The sequence below is a fragment of the Thunnus maccoyii genome, chromosome 3 (genome assembly GCF_910596095.1).
Source record: "Thunnus maccoyii chromosome 3, fThuMac1.1, whole genome shotgun sequence".
NCBI classification, from domain to species: domain Eukaryota; kingdom Metazoa; phylum Chordata; class Actinopteri; order Scombriformes; family Scombridae; genus Thunnus; species Thunnus maccoyii.
In genome coordinates, this window is record NC_056535.1 from 25,973,636 (window position 1) to 25,999,669 (window position 26,034).

Genomic DNA, 26,034 nt, shown 5'->3' on the forward strand with positions numbered 1-26,034 from the left:
AAGGAGACAGGTGCTGTTTAGTTTTAGGGACAGCAGGGCTGCACAGTGGCCCTCATGGACAGCCATACAAAAGAGACAGAAATAGAGGTAAGACCCCTTATCTCTTTGATGGCAACCCATTGCATCATTTGAATTGAAAGGACAGATCCTCAGGGATGTGCACGGTAAACTATCTCCAGCCTCAGACAGCGAGGACTGACTGAGAGGACAAAGGTCAATCTGGCAGAAAAGCTCAAGGACAGCAGCTGCCTCTGCAGTGGCACTGATATGCCAAAAATACAGTATGCTGTGCAGTGAAGCCAGCAGCTTAGCAAATGCGGTGTGTTAAGTAACTGAGAATGTTTAAATGCAAGGCTTAAGTGTGTAAAGCAGGTAATAAAGTGGCAGCAAAAATACAACCAGACTCTTAAAGGTGATGCATTTAGAAGCAAAGTTTTACATTGCTTTCACAGATATTGTTTGTATTAAAATACATACCAACAATATCCTCCTCTCCTTCACACCATACACACAAAGAGAGGTAAAGAACAGAAGTCAACGGTCATGGCAAAGTACTTAACACTTATATTAAACATGGGCATAAATGCATTTGTGATATATTGTACATACATGCAGCATTATTGCATCATGCATACATTTTTTTTTTTCAATTTTGTTTTTTCTGTATTCTATGTGAAGCAGCTGTCTGACAACATGCAGCTGCCTGAATCTGCAGCCTAATTACTACACTTCAGTTACAAACTGTGAAGACTCATTTTGCCCATGTGTTGGGTTCTGTGAGGAGATAAACTGACTTACGTTCTTCCCTGAAAGGAAAAAAAAAAAAACACCAAAAATATTTTATTAGAATTGATTCCATCTATGCTGGCATTATCTTTGCTATCATCACACTCATTTACTCACTCATATGTGGCATCTTCTGTGTCTGACATGTTTAGGATGCAGCACCTGTATGAGTAAATACAATTCAGAAGAGTATAGTTAGTGATAAAAAAACAACCTGAGATGATATAATGATGCCAGTTTGAACCCACATGTCTAAAAAACACTTGCACAGAGGAATAATATAAGTGATATTATAACATAATCTCCATTTACTGTTAAAAACATATAAGAAGAGCATACAGACTTACCCAGATAGTGTGATGTGCGCTTGTGATGGGGTTCAGTGGGAAATTGTATACTATGCCCTTCTCTGTGGGCCATAAGCTTTTAAACCCAGTAGTGGATCACATGGCGGCAAGCTGCCCAAGTCTACAATGGGTGGGCACATACCTGCAAACAGATGGCAAAGGGCATTAGCTAGAATGGAAAAAAACAAAAATTCTCCATGGGCTTGCTTTGCCTATTTTTACATTGCAAAACTAGACTTGACAACACAGGATTATTGCTCTCAAAAGGTTTCGGTAACTCAGGTCTGGCAGACGTGGGGAAGGTTAGAAATAATCCATGTAAACCTACTTCTGTGTGCACACAAGTACACAAAGGCATCGCTCGAGCTCCTCCAATTTCCAAGCAAAGAAACATATTATCAACTGTTACTTAACAGGGTGATTCTGCCGATCACACAAACATTACACTTCACAGCACTATGTAACAGCAACAATTTATTCCCTAAATTGGATGTTTTATGCAATCAAATTATTGAGCATTTCCATAGCAGATTGCCAAGGCTAAAGGGCAAAATAAACCCCGCTCCCTTCTCCAGCACCGTCTCCAGCATCTCGCCTTTAGTCTTGAATCTCTGCCTCGCATGCACTCAAGTGCTATAAACAACATCCTTTATGACCCTGCCAAGTATTTTGATACTCCCAGTGTTCTTTATATTGTATTTGACCCCCCAGTCGGGATTATGACTCAAGTGAGCTGAAGCCAAAATGTAGCTCTGTTTGTAGAGTTGATTGAAAGGAGTCTCTGCTAGAACTGCCACTTGTTGCTGTCTTGTTTACTCTTTAAAAAATCAAATACTTGAAAAATAAGAAAAATAAAAAAGATAAACATCGCTCTATTGGAGAATTTATTCAACGAGCCTCAAGGTAATCGAATTTTTCAACTCAGCTTTTCAGAAATCTGTTGATATTTTATCCCTGAACATGTATCAAAATATATCACTAAATCCTGCACTTTGTTAAAAGACAATACAGTTGGAGTTCACATGATAAAATATGTATTGATCCAACACTTTTTGGAACTACTGTAGGAAATGCATTGCAATTCACTGGAGATACTATATTGTCAGTTCCTTCACAGTGGTCTGTTAAGTTTTTTAAATTATTTGACACTTGACAAGGCTTATCTTAACAAAGGGAACCCCCATGAATTTCACAAAATTTGGAAATTAAAACAATTTAAAAGATAAAAAACAGCAATGATCTGAATTTTGAATAAATCTGAATATTATAAATGATAATAATTATTATGGATGCTTAAGGGTGCCCTTTGTCAGGCACTGTGCATTGTAGTCCATGATATAGTACGTGTGCATTTGTTTGGATGGTTAGATTTAATTCCCCAATAAGCTCAATAATGGGTCAGCATTGGTACTAGTTTTACAAAATATTGTATGATATGTGTATAAGAAAGAAAAAAAGTCTTAAATCCTCATTTCTGTGAAGTAAGTCTGCTGCTCCGGTTTCAAAATATAGTAGAGATTATCTGAGTTTTGCTTTTGACATTTTGATGCAAAAATTCTGCATTTGTTTACACTAAACACTAATATTTGTTAGATTAATTTATTAATCAGCATACAGAGGAAGTAATACCTATGTATTTTCAGTTATGAACATATTCCCAACACTCCTTTCTGACTCAGAGGGGCTCCTGCGGCAACACCACAATTTCTCATTTGATCTATCTAGATGTCTGTGCATGTACTGTAAATATAGATACTGAAATATTTTTTACTATTTAAACAAATGTCATGTCAAATATTTGGACTCCCTTTCACCCTGTGGTTGTTTACATATAAGAGGAAACTTTGTTTGTTTGCTCCATAAAGTCTGGGGTGTTGAAACACAAACAGTCAACTGACCCATATTCTCTGTGTTTTAACCATGGATGTTTTACGAGAGCTTTTATGATACATCCATGGTTTTAACATGTTTGTAATGCTAACAAGGACAGAGGGAAAATCAGCACACACATCCGATGAAAACATTTTATTTGTAGTTCAGTTAATCAACATTTTGGCAAATCTTGCCTATTTCAGGATAAAAGCTAGTAATCCTCTTACTGACATACATGTAGATAGAAATAGTCCATGGAGATGCTGCCGCCATTAATATCGAAATAAGATTGTCATACTTATTACATACTTATTTATTTTAACGTTTCTATCACTTGATAAAACACCTCAATGAAAGAAGTTTTTGTTTGAAAGTTTAGAGTTTGTGTTTCTAGTATTAGTTGAGTGGGCTGCAACAAAAGCTGTAAAACAATGTTAGGAAGTCAGACAATCACAGAAAAGTAATGTGTTCTAAGTGGTTTCCTTTGATTGAATAAACCATTTCTTTTCTCAACTGTATTGTAGCAACCCCACCCATCTGGCTGAGTCAGTTTAAACAAACAATACAAAGCACTTAGACATCCCAATACTTTTAACCCTGAAATGACACTAGTCTTAACAAGGAACCTCAGCTCACACAAGTCCCTGTATTTTTTTGAGACTTATTATTAATATACCCTTCAGCTTTTCAAATCACTGTACAGCATTTACTTAGACATAAACAATATTTTCACCCAGGTTTTTATCTGGAGTTGCTTGGCTGAAATCTGCTAGTTTAACATCTCTGCCACTATCTCAGTAAACTGTGAGTTGATACTGCCATCATGTGGAGAGGGTGCATCAAAGCATCTTCCTGTCTGTGTCATCTTTGAGAATCTAATAATAATAATCTGAATCAATCTGTCAATGAATGTATGACATTTGAAACCTAGCACTCAACCCAAACATTTGGAAAGATTTCATCAGATGAGAAAGTTTGTGGGTGTTGATGTTATCTAAACTTTCTATCTTTTAAAAATATGAATACAAATTCATGGTCAATGTACAAGAATTTAAGAACAAACACTAGGGTCATGAGCTCAAATCCACTGCCCACAATAGCATAATATTGTCTATACACCAAAACACACACTGCAATAGTAGATTTTCAATGAATGTGTACTTTAATGTGTTAGTCATTCAATTTGACTAAATGGACAATTGTGCTTCTTTTTTTGTTTTAATACTTTAAGAAAGTTCCAATTAAAGCTGGGGTGCGGGACTCTTGTCTCCCCCTCCTGGCAGTGAGCGTACTTACAAAAACACAACGCTTATGTCATACTACATCACTACTGTTGCAGCTGTAAAACGGTGGGTGTTTTGAGCATCACACAACCCCAGTGAAATGACTCGTTTCACTATCAGAATTTTCGCTCCGATAACATTTGGAAAATGTAGAAAACCCGCACGATTAAATTATTTTACCCCCCTTCAAGTTAGCAGAGGACTAACCAGAAGTTGGCTGGCGGAAGTCTGCATTCGAGCATTTATCCTGCCAGCGCGGGAGTGTCAAACCCGACACCAGATTAAAATCTGTATAATATGAAATACAGAGAGATTTATCTGGTGGTGATAGGTTTAAGCATTAAGCATTGTGTGAACTCGTTTGAATGTAACGGACGTTCATTTATATGTAAAAGTTCCCACTGCAGGTTTAAATGCAGTAGTTCTATGTAAGCAACCAATCGTTACCAGTTCCGTACGTTACATATACTGTAGGTAAACCTAAAGTACAAGCAAGAGCAAAGATAAGAGGAAAGTCTGAGGATTTAGGATTTATTCCCTGCTGAACTGCATATACCACTTCTTCACTTCACCAAGCTACAGTAAGTTTTAACTGCTTGTTCTAGCATACATATTTAGATTGAATCTCCTGCAGACCTGTTTGTTGATATGTTAGCATCTGCTTGCTGCTAATTTCTGCTCTTCTGCTGCTGTGCATACACCTTATTTGCATCGGTAGTACTTGTAAATTAATTCTTTGAAATGGCTGAGCTTGTAGTGGCTAAGATTAGCTTTTGCGTGGTTGCTGTTTGGTTCCTACATTTTTAGCTTTGATTTATGGTGATTACCCGGCCTCATTGTTACATCTCTAGTGAAAACTGGATCTTCACTATGAACTAGGCCTATTGATACATTGTTTTTGAGTGTACTGTCTTAAAAAGGTTATGTTTCTGCATCCTTCATTAAAATATGTCTGTGCAGGACAAGCAGTGGATAAAACTGCACATCACCATGAAAAACGTCAGAAATCCGCTAAAAGTTAAATCAGAACAGCTGACTGATGTCTGTGAATGCAAAACCATTACAACATTAAAAAGATTAACAACAAAAAAAAAAGCCACACAGAGAGTGAGAGATTGCATATGCTGTGTTTATTTCAGTGACAATGAAACTAAACACACTGTAAATTTGGGTGTTAGAGGAAAAAGACACTGGATATAAAATATTAAGATATTTTCTGTGACCTTGTGAAGAGTTTGAGTTTTTATGCATTTATGTTTTGTGCTGATGGCCAACACGCTATGCATGACAAGTGATTGTATTTGACATAAAATGAAAGCCAGTTGTTTGTTTGTTAACACCTGTCTACTGGCTGGGGCCCTTTGCTGCATCAAACATCTTCTTGCGGCCCTCCATGCCTGACATGGCTTCCACATTCTTCCTCCAGTCGCTCACCTCCACTGTCTTCTCCTGCAACACAAGGAATAGATATTAGAACTGTATTTTAAAATATGTTCCAGTGTAGAGTGACTTGCTCTAATATGATTAAGGGAAAAGGATCTTATGCACATAGGATTTATGTAATTCCCCTTTCAGTCCATGTGTTTGGTCTACAAGAATTCAGTCAGATGTTTGATGCAGTTTCTCAATTCAGCTACAACCTCTCCTTTAACCAGAATCACTATATATGTACTATAGGAATAATCTGATATTTTGACCCTTGCAACAGTGGTTTCTTTTTGTTTTGCAAGCTAAGAAAAGCTAATTAAACATTTGTCACACTTTGTCAGTCACCCTCCATAGGAGCATCAGCTGAAGGCCTAATGTGAAAATGTGCTACATAGATTATCACCATGGAAAACATCCTTGCCACAACTGCTGCTCATGTTCCATGGAAATTAATCTTAAAAAAAACAAAAAGGTTTTAACAGGATTGCATCACGTTTTCCTCTGACCAAAAGCGTATCCCTAGCTTTTCTTTTCTCCAAACCCACCTTTTCTGTGTCCTCCTTCTTGACTGATTTGAGATTAGCTCGCAGATCCAAAGAGACCTTGTGTTTGGAGCCCAGTAGGGAGCGCAGGATGGCGTCAGCAGACACCCTGACCCTTCTCAGGTTGGGCCTCTTAAACTTCCCTCGCAGGTCCAGTACCTTGATGTTTAGGTCTTTGATCTGTGGTGAAAGTACAGAAAAAGTTATTGTTGGTCATTTGCCGTGGACAATGACAGCCATTCCACTTATTAAGATTTGTGTGCCCAGTTGTATAATCAGTTAATTTAAAGCTGAACTTTCTAGATGTTGAGATACACGGTACTTTTTGGACTACATCAGCAAACTGTCGCAGCTTCGAGGTATGTGTCTGTTTATTTATTTGTTGTTGATATGGAAATTATCAGTGCTTAGTCATTGTTATCATTCTTAACCAGTGTTATGTTACCTCTCTGGTGTTGTGCAAGACTTTGGCTTCAATATCATACCGCTCCTCGTCCACCACATCTATTTTGGCATGCAGCTCTTGACATAATGTCTATATAGAAAATAAGAGGAATTAGATGTCACCTGTAATATTGCATAAATCATCTCAGACAACACGCAGAATTTAAAGAGTTTTAGTTTGCAAATCTGAACAAAACAGTGGTGAGTGTAAAATGCTACCTGTAGCTCTGCTAAGGACATGCTGCTCGTCTGTACTGGAGGAGCTTTTTCTTCCAGGTACCTTTCCTTCTGCTCCTCTTTTTCTACCATTTCCTGCTCCAGATCCTCCTTAGCCTTGGCTACCATCAAGCTCTGAGACACCACACAAAAATAAATGTAACTGAGATAATATAAGACTTTATTGATGCCCAGAGGGGGAAATCAAATGTTACAGCAGTGCAGGAAACAAGGTAACAGATAAGAACTCAGAGTAATAAACACAACAAATAAAAAGTCATGTAAATGGAATTCAGTCTATGCACATAGGATGGAGGAGTGTGTGGGGTGAGATGATGATGGTGGTGGTGATGGTGGGCCTTCACAGGTCTTTCATCCTGTTGTCACAGTTCTTGTTGTACAACTGCTTGATTTACTGTTTTTCTGACTGTAGATTCAGTCTTTGGAAACGTGACTGAAGACTCACCTTTAGCATCAGCTTGCGAGAGGCTGAGATTTTAGATTTCCTCTGCAAAAAGAATGAAGATTTTGTCTTATTGGCATTTTATTAGACAATAATTTTGAGATTGTCAGTATATTTTTAGTCATCTTACCTCCATTCTATGGGTGGACATTCATTTGTAAACATGTAAGACAAAATGAAAGACACCAAAGCTTAACATTAATATCCAACTGTCATAATGTGTGTTTCTATAGATAAATCACATTTCCTGTATGAACTCTGATGAAATGGAAACAAGAAACAGAAACACAATACACTTACGCTTTCTCAGGCATCTTGGCTATTTCAATTCTCCCTGGAAGACAAAAATAAAACCTTTTGTCTCTGAAGTGCTTGACATCGGGGACCGCTTGGGTCTAGTGTCCCAATGGGTCTTAACTATGGTTTCCATTTTAGCTCCACTATACATACATTCCATGTCAGAGTCGACCGTATAGTGTTACAAGAATGGGATTAAAGAGTATATGTAGAGACATATACGTGTGATCTTTTACTGCTATCTTGGGTTAATTGTTACTCCATTATTAATCAAGGCATTAGCAATGGTTTGTCATTTATGGCCACCTGTTTTATGTTTTGTTTTGTTTATACACCATTGTTATGTCTTACTGGTAGAAAGGCCTGCTGGACAAAATCAGCTGGTCACCTCCCAGTGCTGATAGCACAGTCCCCTGCCAAAAAGCAAGTGATGGCAGACAGGGAGAAGCAAGGCAGCTATTCCGGACAGATAACATTTCCTGCTTTCACCCCCACTTTTCCACTGGATAAAGACACAAATATAGTAAGGGTCCCCCATGCTTGTAACAGTGCGTAGCTTTGTTTTCTAGAACACCCAGTTGAGTTTATCAATTATTTGTCCCATTAGAAAAAAGAAAGAATTAGAAAAAAAACATTGCAAATCAATTAAGGACTGCTTTATGCCAATACTATATGTTTATTTTTTGCAAAATGTGATGAATTACTATTATTTGTCAGATATTTAATTTCTTGGTTAAACAAAAATTGACATTTCTGTCCAGTTATATTACACATAAACCATTTTCTGAATTGATTTTTCAGAAAATGTACCATATATTGATGTAAAATTGCAAAAAGATGGAGGACTCTATATATATCACCCACCTCTAGTTCTACAATCCAATTAACAGTCTCAAATCCAATTAACAGTGACTTTAAAGAGTCAAATGTATTCTTTATTATTCTATAATTGAGGACATAGTTGTAGCAATTTAATTATCAACACTTTTTTAAGTAATATTGCTTAGACACGTCGTATTACTTTAAATTTTGATTCTGAATACCAATATTTTAAATAATATCTAATCAAATTGATCAAATCCGAGGTAAAAGCTAGTTCTCAGATCAAACAAACACAACCTTAGTCACTGGAGACGTATTTCAACTACAGTAGCAGAGATACATGGCCTTACCTTTCTGTGTTGATGCTATGGATGCAGACAGACGCAAAGTGATGGAGAGAAGAGCCCACTAGAATATTTATCTCTTGCTCCCCTTTGTCCCTCCTCTATGTCACAAGGAGACTTAAATAGAAACACACACAGACACGCACAACTACACACACCATGATGAAGGAGTGGTCTCAGGATAACACTGATTGTAATGTTGTGTTGATAGATCACTACTCTCTGCTTCTTCATAATAATGTGTGTGAACTTTTCTGTGTGCCAGGACGGGATAAACAACATCCTCGTTGACTTTCACTTGACCAGTTTTTCTTTTGGTTGTTAATCTGTTATTCTGTTTCACATGGTTGAACTATTTAAATCTTTAGGTAGGATCATCTCTGCTCTTGTACGCCGCATTGTAAACAGAATGTTTTTTTCTCCAAATTGAAGCAAACTTCAAGCAGCCATAACAGCCGTAACAGTTTGTCTTGTTACTGTGGAAGATGTGAGAATTTTTTTTGGCTACTGCGAGTGATGGTGGAGACGTGCTCTGTCCCCCCTGAGAGTGTAGGGCCTCTTGGTCTGATTAGGATAATAGCTGCAGACAATGCTAAGCCGTGGTTTTAAGGCAGGAATGCAGTTTCCAGTGTACATTTGGCTGAGGCTTTCCAACTAAACATAGACAAATTGCAGCACCATGTGATGCTGCCACTCTTTGATATGGGGTCCCAGCTTGCGTACTGTATGTGCGCACGCTCTGTATTTGGGTTCGTGGCCATAGCGTGTGTGCCACAGAGCAAAATGTAAACACAGATGAATGAGTCTGTCTGTGTGAACACGCGTCTAAGTGCTCAGTTCACTCGTGCAAGGACAATGAGTCCTTAAATTAATCCATGAATTCAGTTGTGCTTGTGTTAGAGATTTAGTCGTCTTCAGCTTGTACAGCAGTGACGCAAACCTGGACGTCCAGTTTGAAAGTCGGTCATATATATAGCAACACTTTGTAGTGACACGGCAGCAACCTGCTCTCAAGGTAACAAAGCTGTGGACTGACAGACAGATGGACAGACAGACCTGTTTAATTTCTCATTTAAAATGTAGAGATAATGTTAAGTCCGGTATGAAATGAGTAACTAAGCCCTGTCCCCCCTTAGTTACCGTTGCTATGCCTGTAAAGCTTTCTGTTCCCATATGGCAGATATGCAGTTTACCATGATAACATTTCCAATTTGATTTTCCATTCAAAATTCATAGTAATTTTTGAAAGAATGAGTCGTGTATTACAGACAGACAGACAGACATTGCCATCCATAGAGCCACTCTGCTCTATGACCTATTAATCTAAGACCAGTCTGTAATATAAATATAAATGTTCCACTTGTTGGTACTGTGTGACCAGAGCGATTAAACCATGTCATTTGCACACATGCTGTCTGTATCCAATCAATTACCGGAGAGGGAGCAGTGAGGATAAAGGATTAGGGTATTAACAACTCTCAACGACAAGGGAAAGTACCTAACATGTCACCAAAACATCACTAGATGTTTTGCTAGGCTACGGTTTTCTTAGAAAAACCTTCCTAAAAATTGCTGAAACAAATGACATACTTGTCAATCGTTTTTTGTCCCACTGTCATTAAAACCAGCTGTGTTTTATCCTATCATGTTATCACAATTTCACAGTTGCTTCCAACTTCTGTGCACACATAGTGAGTATAGAACAGCTTCAAGTCTCTATAATTGTACTAGAGGGATGAACACCATTCTTCCAAAATATATTCCCTCATTAGGTGATTTGATGGTAGTGGTGGTGGTGGTGATGGTGGTGGTGGTGGAGAGTGCTGTCTCAGTTCCAGATCTCACAGGTATTCTGTTGGGTGAAGACCTGGTGACTGTGAAGGCCAGAGCATATGATTCACATCATTTTCATACTAATCAAACAGTTCAGTGTCCTGTGTAGAGGCCTCTGCATTCCAAATGTTTCTCCGCATATTTATTCAGGTTTTTGCTTTAATATGTCACCAGTCTGTATATTGCACACTCAGTGGAAACTATGGTAATGTTAAAACAGCATTTCAGTACTACTATGCTTTACACTGAACACATGCTTTACATTTGTGGTAGTGCCGACAGTGGACTCTATGAGCAGCAGGCAGTTCAGTAGCCTCATGAGACCACTGAGACCTGTTGGGCCACCAACCCTGCTATTTATTGCAGTTTAGTATTTATAGAGGTTCATTCTGCATTGTGCAAGCTCACATACATGGGACTCTACTAGGGGGAATACTGCTAGCGAGGAATCAATCTCTGAAATGAATCTGTGGAGGTCTGAGATAATTGCATTTGCACTGTCTGTGACAGAATCCTTTTAATTCTTCTTTTATTGTCAGTGGTAGATTGTTAAAATGTGCAGGATTGTTATTTTGCTCCAGCTGAGTCAGGAGTTAAAAGTCCCTGATGCTGATTTGATTGATGATACTGAGATCCAGGCTGTTGGCTCATGGCAGCTGATTATAATTCCACAGTATATATGGTGGCAGGATTAACAGAGCGCTGTGTGTGTTTGCCAGACTGTGTCTAGGAAACTGACTCATATAGATGCTGAGACATCATACAGCAGTGCAGTTGTATCATGCAGTTGTTATCCATATGTGTTACATGGTATGTATATGTGTAATAGCACTGTTCAATTCCTCGTTTAAAATGTAGAGTTAATGTTAAGTCCAATATGAAATGATTAACTAAGCTCTGCCCCCCCCCCCCTTAGTTACAGTTGCTATGCCTGTAAAACTTTCCGTTCCCATACGGGAGATATGCAGTTTACTGTGATAATGTCGGCTCATTTTCCATTCAAAATTCATAGTAATTTTTGAAACAATGGGTCGTTTATTACAGACAGACAGACGTAGACAAAAGCAGGCTTCTTATTTCAATGGGCCTCTTAACCTTTTCAGCACTTTGTTGCTTGTTGCACTTCTTTCTTGGTACTAATGGGATTTCTTATGCACCTGTATACTGTACTTCCAGTTGCTCTTACTTAACATATTTTAAGAAAGCTTTGTCTAGCGCTCTTTATCATTGCATTTGTACCAATTTGTACCACGACTCTTTCAGAGTCACTGTCCTCTAACGCTTGATTGTCTTGCCTCACTTTTGATAAAAGCATCTGCCAAATGACAAAATGTAAAATGTATTTCTAGCTGGAGACAATAAATTCTTGCCGGCTGAAATTATGGCTGTCACTGGCAGATTTTATTAAAAGACTTACCAAATTATCATTATCAGCTTTATTTTTCAAGTGAACAGGTTCCTTCAAATTAAGTCGGGTAAATGTCCCTATTAAGCCCACCAAATCCTTTTCAGACATTTTTAATATATTCTGTCTCAATTTAAGTGAGAACATTTTAGTTAAAATTAAAGTGTAAATAATTAATTTATACCAATATTTTATGTTTTTATTGTGTAATTTGTCAATATATGTCAAACGTCTGGCATGGGCTTAATGGGTACCTATAACATACCCATGGGTGTTCCACATAAGCCCACCTTATGATTTGTTGATAAATATATATATATATGTATGTATATATGTATATCTATTTTCTCCACTCCTATCCTATGGCCCGTAAATGGCATTTGGAATAGGCTTGACCAGCCTTTTTGCTCTGTTGTCATTCCAGAAAAAGGTAAACTTAGAACATGTCTTCCTTGGAATGTAGCCAAAAAACTATTTATGAACAAAATCAAAACTATAGTGGAAATTACTTGTCAATACTTTATCTGTCAGTATGTGTTGTCATTTTATCTGTATTTCTATCCTATGGTGTGCTGTTGGCATTTGAAACTGACCAAAATTTCTGGTCCAGTCAATTGGTTGAAGGTGCAGATGTTTTTATGAAGATGTCTCAAGACCGACTGACTGAAAGAAAAACAGTTTACAGGTTCAATACTAATGTTCTAAGGATAGTAAATGACGTTTATTGTGAGGAGACATCAGTCATAACATCTTGAAGCTCATGTATCATTAGCCTCATCATTAGCATCTTCATCATTATCATTAGCAAAATAAACAAAACAGATGTCAACATTTCTGCAGTATCTACTTTCTCCCTGGCTAAATGTTGGCCTGAGCTTTCTGAGGTGATTGTATTGTTTTTGTTAGGCTATCATTTGCTTCATTTGCTAGCAAACCTATAACCTGCATTTGCAGGTTATAGGTCTAAGCTTTATTTTGGTTGTTTCAATCTTTTGCTCATGTTGTGGTTGTCTTTGCTTGGCAGTCTTACGCTAACAAGTCTTTGATGGCTTTCATCTTGTTTTTGTACAGATTTTCAATGACCTTATGGTTGCGAGGTGGTCCAGGTCCCTCCAGGGCTGCTTTGCAGAGGATGAACCTGTGCTCTACATCCTGAATCTTGTTCCTGGATGGGAGGAAATGAGGTCAAAATTAGGGAGGAAAATGTTTCAAAGGTCAAAAGGTTGAAAATCCCTATTCAAACCATCAAGTGGGCTTAAAGGGAACATCAGTGAATTTATAGTTAAAAGACAATATATTATTCTATGCACATGACATTGAAAAAACAACTATAGGAAATAAATCTATATGTGGTGCTCTAACATAACATTAAAAGTATAAATTGATCATGCAAAGAAGTAATTAACTATACTCATTTACATCTACCTCAGACGGTGTGACTTTTTTTAGCTAATCTAATTAGAGTAATGATCTAACATATGTCTTATTCAAAACAATAATCACTTACATTTTGATAACAAAATAGTACTTACCAAAAACAGGAGTAGAAATATACAAAAAAAGTTTTATGAATATGAAAAACTTATTGGATCAGCAGGCACATGTCACACATGTGCCTCAATATCAACAGATCTGATTGGCTTACAATAAAAAGTGTAATTTATGTAACAAGCAGCTTCATTGGAAGACACATGACACAGCAAAAATTTATGATGTAGTTTTTTTTTTTTTTATTTGACTCAGAAGTTGCAAGTGGGCTTATATGGTACGTGGGCTTAATGGGGAAGTTTACTCTCATCTTTTCCTGATTATTTACTGTAAGATCAGGCCTCTCTGTGGCCTTCTTATGAGTAAACAACTAGAGGGAATTAAACTCTACTGTATGTTCATGAGTTTTTAACATTTAGACCAAAAATTATATCCATTTGAAGTTAACCGAGGATGAATCACGTCTCTGTTTCACCTATAATTAATCTAAACATGAAAGCTCTGGAGCAGATCCCAGCTCTTGAGTATAATACTTTCATTATTTGTGTGGATTTCAGACCTAGTTTTGTTGTTTGTGGCTCACACATGTTATGGTTTGTGCCAAAGCGAACAACTGACCCTCCACCACCACCACCACCATCACCACAGCTGCCTGGCACTCTGGTCAGTGTGCCAACTGCTCGGTGCAGGCAGAGACGGGGCAGAGTACTACGACTCCGTTGTTCACCACCACAGCTGGCATTTTTCTCTGTTTGATGATGATGATTGGAAAGAAAACAAGCACACTCAACACCACACAAGCATACACAAGGATTTCATCAGATCAGAACCACGAAAAGAACAATGACAATTGTGTGTAGCTTGCCAAATTTCACTTTGTATTCAGATATTTTGCTTATGTTTTGACTGGTGAAATTGCTGTAAGAGCATATTATGCTATCACAGGGAAAAGTAAAACATTCCAGATAGATGCCATATATTTATTTTTGTGTCTCAGTAATAATACATATTTCAAGACAATATTTACAACATTTGACATGTGAGGCAGAGAGGAAGGTTTCATCTTGAGTGCACTGAAGCATGATGTGAGACTCCCCTAGCTGTTTTTTTCACAGCTGTCAGTCTTGGAACATGTTGATGTTATTTTGTTCTCTCTCTCAGACACCGACTGATTCAGATGTTAATCGTTCTCAACATTTGCCAAACTCAGTTCTGTTATTGCAGAGAGTCTCTTATTGCAACCACACTGTTTAATTTGTTTAATTTTTCATTATCTTCTTCTCTGGAAACGGAGTCAGATTGCTGTTAACTATTCAGTTTATACACAAACAATGTGCACTTCCAAACAGGGTTAGAATTCAGTGTGTTTTAACTGTTTAGTATGAAATACTTAACCGAGAAAATTATAAACCAAATTCTAATGCAACATATGGAGCAAAATGTAATTGGTGAACACGTGCAAAAAGCTGTGTGTAGTGTGTTTCTTTCATTTCTCTTTGCCTGTAGCTGGAGTGAAAGGGCAGAGTAAAATAGCCTTGATATTGACTGGAGGATCCTAAAGTGATGGTATCAGAGCACCAGATGTCAGTCCCTGGTGGGCTGTGGCTTCAGGCTTTACTGGGAATGAGCCAGAGCTCCTGCACCCTGTCCAAAGCCAAATCCCTTGGGACCAAAGTTCTTTGCGTAACAACCTGCGAATCAAAATACAATTAATGAGAAATGAAAACAATTTAATAAAAATATAGTAGCAGATACTGTTTTTAAACATTTGACAGAGGTCACTTTTTTAGAGTCAAGTCAAGGGAGAGAGTCAAACTGGTTTTGTGGTCATTATGTAACCCCCTAAGGCATGGTGGCACCCCTTTGACAGGGATCCCTTAAATTTGGTTATCAAAGAATTGTGATGGAGACATTTAACAGTTGGAAAATAGACTTTTCAGTGCTCTCTGGTGGACAAACAAGGTAATGACAACACTTTTGAAATGACCTCAAACACATCTTTGACATGTCTGTACTGCAATTATCAACGTATATAAACGTCAGTACCGATGTGTCTGTGATAAACTAATGTTGGCTCATACTGGTGTCGCTGATTTATTGGTCTTGCTTTATTAAAATAGTTAACTGTAAACATGACCTTTTGAAATACAGTTTTCACATATCATCAAATATAAATAAATACATAAAAATATAAATGGCACAAGGTCAGACAGCCTTCTGAGCTACTGGGCTTCTGGAAAACTCCTCTGGCTCTGCATACTGAGGTTTAATTACAATTACAATTAAGTACAATTTGTTGTACATTTACTGCCTACTAGAATACGACTTCAAGTGCTCTAATACCTACATTTTACTGCAGTACTGACTTATTTAACTGAGGATTTGGCCAATTTTCATTTATTTAATGAGGAATACTATATAAATTCTCTGTAGTAAAAGCTCGTGTAGTATTGATACACACAGACCTTTACAGTAGATCTCTCCGTCTCTATCAGCAACGGTCGTGGACTCCAGTCCTTTGCCACACTTGCCACAACGAAAGCAGCCCTTATGCCAGGACTGAGGAGAAGAGCAAAGAGTTGGATCAAGCACCGGGCTTCAAACATATATTGACAACTAACAAATCAATAAGCTAGAAGCTCCTATTGTTCAATCAAAGTGCAATTTATAAGCTCTAAAACTGAGATTACAGCATAGAACTTTCTTACATTGCCTCCACCGATGACCTTCTCCGCTGCGTACACTGTGGTGCCACATCGAGGACACACATCTGAGCCCCCTGCTCTCTGGGCAAACTTGGAGGCGTTGGGGTTATTTGTAGGACGATGAGGAGCTTGTCTGTCAAGAAACATTATAGCTTTAAAGAAAGTGGCGAGGGGAATTCAACTGAGGGAGGAAACAGATCAACAAGGATCACTGAGATTGAAACATTGCTTTATTGGGAGCTATAAATACAGTATGCAGGCTCCTATAATCTGTTTCCACCCTCATTTGAAGCTTTTATCCAACAACAACAACCAGATGTTTTACAGGATATGTGTTTTTTTTAACCATTCAGTGGGTACATTCAAACATTATGTGAAGTATTTTTACAGGAAAAGTGCTGTTTTGCTCACACTTCAGGCTTGATTCCAAGTCCCTCTCCTGTGTCCATACTCAGAGTGCCGGCTCCACCTCCGAAGCCATAGCCTTTTGGCCCATATTTCTTGCCATAGCATGATTTGCAGTAGATCTCATCCACATGAACGGCCACCGTTGTGCTGTCTAAGTTTTTCTTACAGACCACTGACAGCGAAGGAAAAGGAGGAAAAAACTAATTAAAAGTACAAATCTATCTATTTTAGTCAACAAACATCTACAGCAAACAAAACAAACTTAACTCTCTAAACTGTAAGCAACCATTTTTTCACCGATGTTTAGCTGTGATGTTACCGAAAACTATGCATGACATTTAAAGAAAATTAAATGGCATTCCATCATGTGCTTAGCTGGCTCAGATAAATACTTGTCTGTGGTTGAGGGGTTGTACATGCACCTTCCTCTGCCATATAAGGAAGATGAAGCCTTTGTCACGTTTCCAGTAGATCCAAATAAGGTCTGAGATGTCTGAGCGAAAACCTGCGGATACTCAGTTTCCTATCCGATGCCAAATACTGCGCATTCCATCCTGGCACTTTTCAGGGCCGTTTATTTAGTCGGCACATAAAGCAGATTACATGAGAAGTTGAATACTTACTGCACAGAAAACAGGATTTATGCCAACTCTTCCCCTCACACTGCACTTCCTCAGCGAAGTAGACGGTTTTCTGGCAGCAGCCGCATTTGTTTCCTCCTCCGAAAGGCATTCTGTGAGCATACAAGAGAGCTGCTTTGTGTACATTTTTTATTCACTGTGTATGTTATTCTCACTTCTGGACTTCAGATCAGTGTTGCTGAGAAGACAGAGGTCATCTACAACACTTGAGGCAAGATACAACCATATCTATAAAAGGAGAATTACCAGTTTGTTTTGATAGACTGCTCTTTCTTTCCCTCTTCTTGCTGCAGCTTCCTGGCATGAATAGATATCTGAAGGACTATTCATACATAATTGTAAAATGCAAAGTACCTGCTGTCATTGCTCAGATATCTACGAACCTCCTCATGCTGATAAAATGACGTCAGAATACACTCTGTACAACCACCACACCAATGTCCGGTCATGTAATGTTTGAGATACATCAGCCCAGGCTTTTCATCCAAACAGAAAGTCAACAATCTACTAGATCTCGGATAAACAGGAAATTCCCTGCATTTCATTTTGTAATCACGTTAACAGTCCTGACCTCAGACAACCCAACAGACTATGATTCAGATCTGGATCATTTTCAATTTGTTGTCCAAGCATGGCAAGCCAAACAGTCTTTTTAAAGTCTTTTTAACACCCATTTTAAATAGTTTCAGCCTGATCATCAATTAGTCTGATGATAAAAATGTTTTTTGTTTTTTTTTATATTTAAAGCTCTTCTTAGCTTCGTTTTGAAAGTTTATTTCCCATCTTATGTTCGGCAAAGTGTTTGCAGTTTAAACCTTCCTGTCCAACACCTTATTAGGATATTTTCTATCTTTAAACTTCGGCCTCTTAACTGTATGCAAAGCAGGACTAATGTATAATTATTTGATTAAAAGTAACCTGGCTTGACGCTCAAATTCAAACTTTAAGTACAAATTGTTGCTTTCATTATATTTTATTCTTGATTTGACCAATTTGAACCCAGTGACCTCTGAAATATACTTAGAGTAGAAAGAAAAGTTAATTATACTTTGTTTTCAAATTTCAAATGAAGTCTGAAACATCAGGACATACAATTACAAACATCCCGTCCCTCTACAATGAAATCTTACGGTTAAGTGTTGATATATTTGACTGTTGAAGTCGACTCCTACCTGCACTGAGGTGAAAGGCGGCTCCTCTTGCTGGTTATTCAGTGACAGTAAGAGACGACTGAGTTGAGAAGTTGTCACCGGTCTGATGTAGAGAAGCAGAGGGAGGCTGAGTGGACACCAGGCTGAACTGAGGGAGGAGTCAGGAAACACAGACAGAGAGTGAGAGAGATGCAGGGAGGAAAAGGAGGAGAAAAGATGGTGAGAGTCACTGATGGACTGGGAGGGTGGGAGATTGAAGGCGGTACAGATACATTTACGCCAACTGAGTCTTAAGCTGCCGTACTTGGTGAAATCACACAACCTTCTGCCACACTTTGAGGATTAAATATTGTAAGCAACAGATTAACAGTAACTCGTCATGTGTACAAAGGAGTCCTCACTGTTAAGGTTCAAGGTAATTCTGCACGCTGGCGGCCCCAAATGGTAACAAGAGGTAACTGGTGCTGATGATGACGTCCTCTGAGTGTTAAAGTTTTGTATTTTGCTCTGATTGTTCAGATGATCACAGATGGTACATAGCTACAGTATACTCAGATTGTTCTAGAAACAACCGTGCATTTTGTATGATGTAGTGTGTGTGCTGCATCTTAGTTTTTTTTATGGAAGTTTAGGGAATGATTGAAAATCAAGACTTTGTAGCCACATGTAGTTTTAATGTAGGGTGAAATCAGAAAGTTTTAGGACAAAGGCACATGTTTGTTGTGTTGGCTCTCTAATAACACATCATTCTGCACACTGGATTTGAAATGTAACAATGACTATGAGGTTAAAGTCCCAACTTTCAGCTACATTCACATCACATGAGCAGTGTAGGAACTGTAACACTGTTTAGATGCAATTCATAAATTTTATGGAACAGAACTTAATTGTGAAAGTCAACAGAACTTTCAGAATTAAAGCCGCTACAATCAATACTTTATATTAGCGACAAAACCACAGAATTATCACCCGACTCATTGTTCAAGTCAGTCTTTCAACTCATTGTTTTGGTTTGACAGCCCGCAACTGTTTGGTTCAGTCTCAGAGCTCTCTTAGTGTTGTTTTCAGCTGCAGCAGGCAGCTGTTTTTAGTGCAAAAGCTCTAAAGACCCACTGTACACCACAGGCCCAGCACTGAACTGCAGATAGACAAAATTAGCGACTGGTGAACACAGTGTAGCGTTTAGCTGCTACAGAGCCAGATATTTGCCTCAAGAACTGAGATCAAAGCAGAGCTTAAAAGAGTGAATATTGGATTAACATTCATCAGGTGGACAGAATCACAACTCCAAATGAATGATAATGTTGCTCCGTGACCTGAATGTGTAAACAAGCAACTATTTGCTAACAAATTCGCCGACTTAAAAACGGAAAATATGTCAGTGTCAATGTGCATCTTTTGTGGTCAATGACCCACAGATAACAACAAGCACTCTGGTGATGCTCTGTCTGGCCTGAATAGACCTCTTACCCTCTTTGCTTGTTTCAGGGAATTTTCTTTTCTTTTTTCCATCTGTTTGGTCTTTAGAAAGGAACACATGATCGGTTGGATTGAGGTCAGATTACTGACTTGGCAAGTCAAGAGCATTTCACTGTTTGTCTCTAAAAAAACCTCCTTAGCTATGTTGTATATTTGGTATCATTTTCCTGCTTAACTATCTTAAACCTGGGGGACTATGAATACAAAAACAGACTGTCCCATTACTTTATATGCTGTATATTTCAAATTGAGTAACTGAATGTGAGAATATAGAAACTGAAAAAGAAGAAAGAAGAATGTTTTCTTCTTATTATTTCATAGTAAGAACTGTATTTGTTTGAGATCCTTGTGTTCAACCGTATTTGACATTTTCTCATGACAGTCCTGCATAGTATGTCCTCATGAAATACTTGTTGACTTTGCGTGTTAGATGTGTGTACTCCCTGTTGATGTTGTTCTCTCTCTGACAAGTTGCAGCAGTGATATCAGCGTAGGACTGCCTACAAATCTGTCCGATGAAAGAGGAAGTGCTGTTTCCACTGCCTTACAAGGTGTTTCTACTGAAAGCACGGGTTATCCCTTCTAGCTCAGTGGATTGTTCAGTGGATTAGTCACCGTCTCCAGAGACCTTGTGGGTGTGTTTAAATGAGCCATGTTGCTCAGAGGGCAAGAGGTCAATCAGAAATTTCTCTCTGGTAATGTTTACTTGACACATATTATGCATATGTCTAACCTACTGTAGCCGTAATCGGCTACTGACAACACTTAAGTGATTCATCATTTTAAATAATACTAATTTTTCATTGGTTATATACTTTACTATAGTATATTACTAATATTATTTTTGACTTAACAATACCTATTGAATTGGAAGATTTTGTATGGGCGTCCCTGGTCTTGGGGTGAGGTAATATCTTTGTTTTGTATGATTCATTTTCAAAAGATTACAGTATAATATCCGTAATGCTAGGCACAAGTAAAGATGTGGAAAGATGGTCTGTTGATGTTGGGTACAAACCTGGATGACCAACAGATTATCTCATAAAAAATAACAATAATGTTGAACCTTACATGCATGTGAAAAAGAAGAATTCAACCAAAAGTGAAAGATTTGTGTCCACAGTTACACTCCATTTAGGGCTGCAACTTAACATTATTGTCATTGCTGATAATTCACAAAATATCAAGAAAATGTGACAAACGCGTTCCCACAGCCCAAGGAGATGTACTGTATTCAAATTACTTAATGAGTACCAGTAGATATTCAGTTTACTATCATATATGGTAAAGAAAAGAGTTGAAATGTCACATCTGAGAAGCTGGAAACAGAAAATGTTTGGTATTTTTGCTTGGAAAATGACTAGCCAATTGATTTTCTGTAAATGTACTGATCCGTTAATCGACTAATCGTTGCAGCTCCATTACCATTAGCCATAATCAAGGCCAAGTTTAATGCTCTGTCTGGAGAGGATAGGCTTTTTGTGTTATGTGATTCACTTATTTCGGTTACACAATTGTAGTTGTATTTTAGGAAAGGAACCTTTTTTTGTTGGCAGATTTTATGTGTAGAGCTTGAGAGAGGACATTAAGTTCTTTGTTTGCAGTGTAATGTTTTTTATGTTTAAGAAGTTACATTCTTATTTCACCGCTGCAACTGTGTTTTTGGTGTCCTTATAACTCCATGTGGACTAGATAATTGTGCAATATATGCACAACACTGTATGCAACATCTACAAATACTACTTGTACATTAAGGGCATTGTTGGCATTTTGCTGGTGATCTTGTCCACTGTGACATTCAACAATTGTGAAAGTTGAAGCTCCCTGTCTTTCACACTTTATTGAGCGCACCACACATGTGACCTTTCCATTACAACGGATACAGGAAAGACAAAGTCATCCTGCTGCTCACCTCAATAAAACAAGGCACTCTTATGTTTTCTGGAGCATTTATTCCTTTTTTTTGCTCCAGTATTGCTCTGTTTCCTTACAAATGAGGAAAATCAGGTGAAACTGATAGGGAGACTTAAGTCGATATGAAGAGGGAAGTAATAGCCAGCAGAGAGTGATGCCTCTCTCCTCCCTCTCTCCAAGCCCTCTAGGCTCTTCACAATCATAGGAAGAGACAATGGTGAACTCAAGGAGCCTATTTATAGCCAGCGATTGGCCAACACAAGCCCCTCTGTTTCTGCTCTGTGGACATCCGCCTTGGCTTGTTGTGTAGTATGTGCACATGTGATCATGCTCATGGCAGAGAGGGAAAAGAGAGAAAGAGAGGGAGAAGAGTGACAGGGACTCAATGGATTAATCCAGAGGAAGAGGAGAGGATAAGAGGCAGAGCAAGATAAGAGGCAGGGATGGGGCTGGGCTGAGGTCCATCCATCAGTGTGCGGAGGAGTGGTGATTGCTTATGGAGGAATTCAGCACAGTCTCTCTGCATTTGACCTGACTTGAAGCCAGGACTCCTCCCCTGATAATGGTCTCCCTTTTGGCAACATTTTTCACAGAAGCTCTGCCAAGTTGTCAGGTGAGGGAGGAAGAGCTGGAAGAGGTGAGCTGACTTCACGTTGAGAAATGTGTTTGCATAGCGGATAGCCGTCGCTGTGTTAGTGTATTTGGCCGTATGCACACTGATTTTTAGCGTTAAATCCACTGTGGCTGATGCTTTGGTTGATGTTGTTGTGTGTTATTTCCGCCAAAATAATCTTGTGTAGCCTCATTTTTGCATATTGTAAGTGCATGCTTTTGTACGTGTTCTAACTCCATTTGAATACTGAATTATTTGGTCAACAGCGACCTAATTGCAACTCATTAAACTAAATGCGTGTTCCTCCACAGTGTTCACTAATCAAGTGACTAATCCATCTATATTTAACTTTTTAGCAATAAAGCTCTTGTTCTTTCTAGAGGGCTGTGTGATTTTTTTTTTTTCCCCATATGAGAAAACAAAGCCGGCTATTCAAACACAAGGAGCTAAAAGTGTTTGTAATATTTCATATGATGTCATTTGGTTGATTTAAGATATGGAAACATAACCTCCATTCATTCAATACACATTATTAGATACATTTCAGGAGGGAAATGAGTTAATTGTGTTTAGGGCAGAGGGAGTTTGGCAGGATGGTCTATGTTTAATGACTCTGTCTCATTCAACAAGCAGCACTTTGATGTTTCACTGAGTTAAACATGCTTTCAGACTCCTGCTCTGCGGCACACGCTGTGGCCAGAATGAGAGATTAAGAGATGCAGTTTCATTAATTAGTCAGTAGAGGTCACATATGTGCTGAGATTATGTTTGAGTGCTGTTGAGACACACCCTGATTCCTCTCTCTGGCTGTCTCTTGCCGTCTTTTGGTGTGTATGCCTACCACTGCTGTTAGCTGCACTGATGCAAAAGGTGACAAGGTCTATTAACCCAAGCAGAATGTGTAAGCATCGGAGTGTGAAGTGCACGTTTAATAAGCTGTGAGAGTAAGGTGAAGGATGAAGGACTTTGCTATCAATTCAATTCAACTTGAGCTGCTTGTACCTGCCTGTGAACTCACTGATTCTTTATCTTGGCACCTTTTAATTAAGCTGCGATTATGTTCAGCTGTGTGCAAGCGATCTAGTAGATAGCAATTTGTATCTCACAAGGTCAGACAGCATGTTTGTACAGTGTGTGCACATTAATTGCACATTTCTGAGTATTTCTATGTCCACATCTTTGACTGTAATCCTCACTTATCTCCTGTCTGTGACTCAACACAGAGGATGCAGGGCTTTAATTTCAAAACTGCCTCAGTCTATAATCTCTCCTCATGAACTTTAGTCATCCTGCGGAGCGATTTAACTTCAATGAGAAGCAATTTGCTCGAGTGTGCAACAGGGAATGTAACATACAACCCACCATCATGCCACCCGTTGCCTTGTACCTTCACACCAGTGAGCGTGTTGTTTCATTGCTCTCGGCGCATGCTAAATTTGGTCATGAACTGCTGTTTTTTTAAACCACATGTCCTTGGCCTGAACATATTCTGCCCTGCATGTTAATTACATGAGTCATTTTGTAATATTTGGCCTCATAACACAAAGGGGGGTTGTCTTACTCACAGTTTGTAATCCCCACCTCGAAGATTATATGAGAAAAAGTGTGTGTGAACCCATGCTGTCACCATATCATCACTCCTGTCATTTTTCTCCTGAGCTGACACCTCAGAGTCGGCTTCCTTTGGCCCAGATTCCCACTGAGGGTCGTGCTGAGGGAGCCTGTGCCCTGCAGGCAGCCAACTACAAACATGCAGTGACAATTCAAATCAGTCCAGTTCACTGGCTCTGCCTGTGACTCAGGACATTAAGCGCCAGGCGGAAAAGATGCATACGCAACCCGCCAAGCTGGGCTGTGACAGATACAGAGGGAGAGAGACAAGAAAGTATCAGAGTATCAGGCAGTTTTATGAGTATTTCACCAGGTATCTGGCCCAGTTTTAGCTCAGCATTTTTGACTTGGACTGGAACTGCGCCAGGTCCATTTGCAAGTCAGAAAGAGCGCATACCGGCTAAGTAGTCTGATCCACAGGCACCAACTGCAGCAGAGGATCTGTCTAGAGTATTGTTATGCAAGCAGGAAGGGAGCAGTCCCACTTTGATCCAGACAGCGGACGGAGGCTGGGATGCTTCGGGTCCTCGATGCTGTTTGAGCTGGAGGTTGCTGAGGGCGTTTGCTGTCCCGTCTGGGAACTTGCATGTCGGACAGTAGACTAGCACAGGGTTTGGAGCAGCCTCTCTGCATAATTAGATCATATAGTAAGAGTGATGGACTGATGGACATGTAATGCTTGGCATTCTTATTGCTGGGGCTTCCAAATATTCTGAGCTTCCCCTGCACTTGTTACCATCCTATAAGTTTTGTCAGCCTCATATTAGGTAAGTTTGAGTTCCTTACTGGCTACTGAAGACAAATTATGTCCTTTTAAGAATACATTATACTGAAATTTGATTATAGTGAGAGGATTTCAGAATCTGTATGCTAGCTGCTCGATTTGTTTTTGAATTAAACTAGATTATAAATGACTTTGTTGATCTGGACTTTGCATTCTCTCCTGTGACCTTGTTGTCCAAAACAGCTAAGATAAACAACTCTACTACTACAATACAAGTCTATTACACTGTAGTATTTGTTGAGCATGTGAGCAGTTGGCAGACACAAACCTTTACAATACAGTGTCCCGTGGTTTACTGAGATATTTCAGTCATGTGTATGACTCCAGGCAGAGAGAGAGAGGCCCGAGGTAAACAGGACACAGTCGGACTGCAGAACTAATTCCTGCAAAGACTTTGCGGTCCTGTGCTGGACTTTTTTATTGTGCTTCCTGAGATGGGGAGTCATGTGCCCAGTAATTGTCTGGGGTATAGTGCTGACTCATACTAGTGTGGGCTACAGGCTGCCACTGCATAAGGCTCATGTTCACACTACTCATCTACTTAGTTTACACTGAGATACTGTAGACTGGGATCATTCGTTCATGCTGTTTGATGTCCTCATCAAAGAGTGAATCAACACAAGCTTATTTTAATGCTGGAAGCAATGAATGTCTTTGAAATATGAAGTTTGGATGTGTTTTTTTTTTTAGATGTGTGAAAGATGTTTGGATAAACACATTAGTAATCACATATGTGCATACTGTACAAAATACAAACTTGTATACATGAGGGCTGAATATTTTTTGAATTTTTTCAACACAAGCCCCAGTAGAGCATAACATCTGAGTTTCAGTGCAGATACTAAAACAACTACTTGTTTACCACTTTCAGGGATAAAAACTTCTTCACAACCTTTTTTATGTAAATCTAATAACTATATATAATGTGAATTGTGTAGCTCAAAATGACAAACTGACAGAGAATTTTCCTCAGCTCTGCAGAGTGTTTTATCGTTTTTCAGCTCATTGTTTTGGTTTTCCGTCCAGCTAATCAGTTCAGCCTCTCCGCTCTCGTCATCCTATTTCCAGCTGCAGCAGGCAGCTGTTTCTAGTGAAAAAGCTCTAATAATCTTACCTAGCAAACACAAAACAGCTGAAAAACAAAAAAGTTAGCGATTA

At 38.7% G+C, this 26,034-nt stretch overlaps 3 protein-coding genes and 1 long non-coding RNA gene across 7 annotated transcripts in view; 1 reads left to right on the forward strand and 3 right to left on the reverse strand.

Annotated features, from left to right (window-relative positions):
* Window positions 1-477: 477 nt before the first annotated feature.
* Window positions 478-5,114, reverse strand: LOC121893993. Its single transcript, XR_006095458.1, has 5 exons — window positions 4,925-5,114; window positions 1,134-1,275; window positions 904-948; window positions 799-806; window positions 478-495 (listed from the first exon to the last, which is right to left on the reverse strand). It is a non-coding gene; the product is annotated as an uncharacterized LOC121893993 (long non-coding RNA).
* Window positions 4,628-26,034, forward strand: part of nav1b (neuron navigator 1b) — an 88,842-nt gene continuing 67,435 nt past the window's right edge. For all 4 annotated transcript variants that reach the window (XM_042406238.1, XM_042406240.1, XM_042406241.1 and 1 more), the window contains exons 1-2: window positions 4,628-4,869; window positions 13,154-13,266. The gene's annotated coding sequence lies outside the window, so the exon portion shown is untranslated. The remainder of the gene's footprint in view (window positions 4,870-13,153; window positions 13,267-26,034) is intronic.
* LOC121893992 (troponin I, slow skeletal muscle-like) lies at window positions 5,397-7,430 on the reverse strand. Its single transcript, XM_042406248.1, has 5 exons — window positions 7,385-7,430; window positions 6,922-7,053; window positions 6,704-6,793; window positions 6,262-6,438; window positions 5,397-5,737 (listed from the first exon to the last, which is right to left on the reverse strand). Exons 1-5 carry the CDS (start codon window positions 7,391-7,393, stop codon window positions 5,633-5,635), a joined length of 513 nt encoding a protein of 170 aa, XP_042262182.1. The 5' UTR covers window positions 7,394-7,430; the 3' UTR covers window positions 5,397-5,632.
* On the reverse strand, window positions 14,537-18,601 carry csrp1b (cysteine and glycine-rich protein 1b). Its single transcript, XM_042406246.1, has 6 exons — window positions 18,497-18,601; window positions 17,307-17,416; window positions 16,687-16,855; window positions 16,279-16,408; window positions 16,036-16,129; window positions 14,537-15,261 (listed from the first exon to the last, which is right to left on the reverse strand). Exons 2-6 carry the CDS (start codon window positions 17,413-17,415, stop codon window positions 15,185-15,187), a joined length of 579 nt encoding a protein of 192 aa, XP_042262180.1. The 5' UTR covers window position 17,416; window positions 18,497-18,601; the 3' UTR covers window positions 14,537-15,184.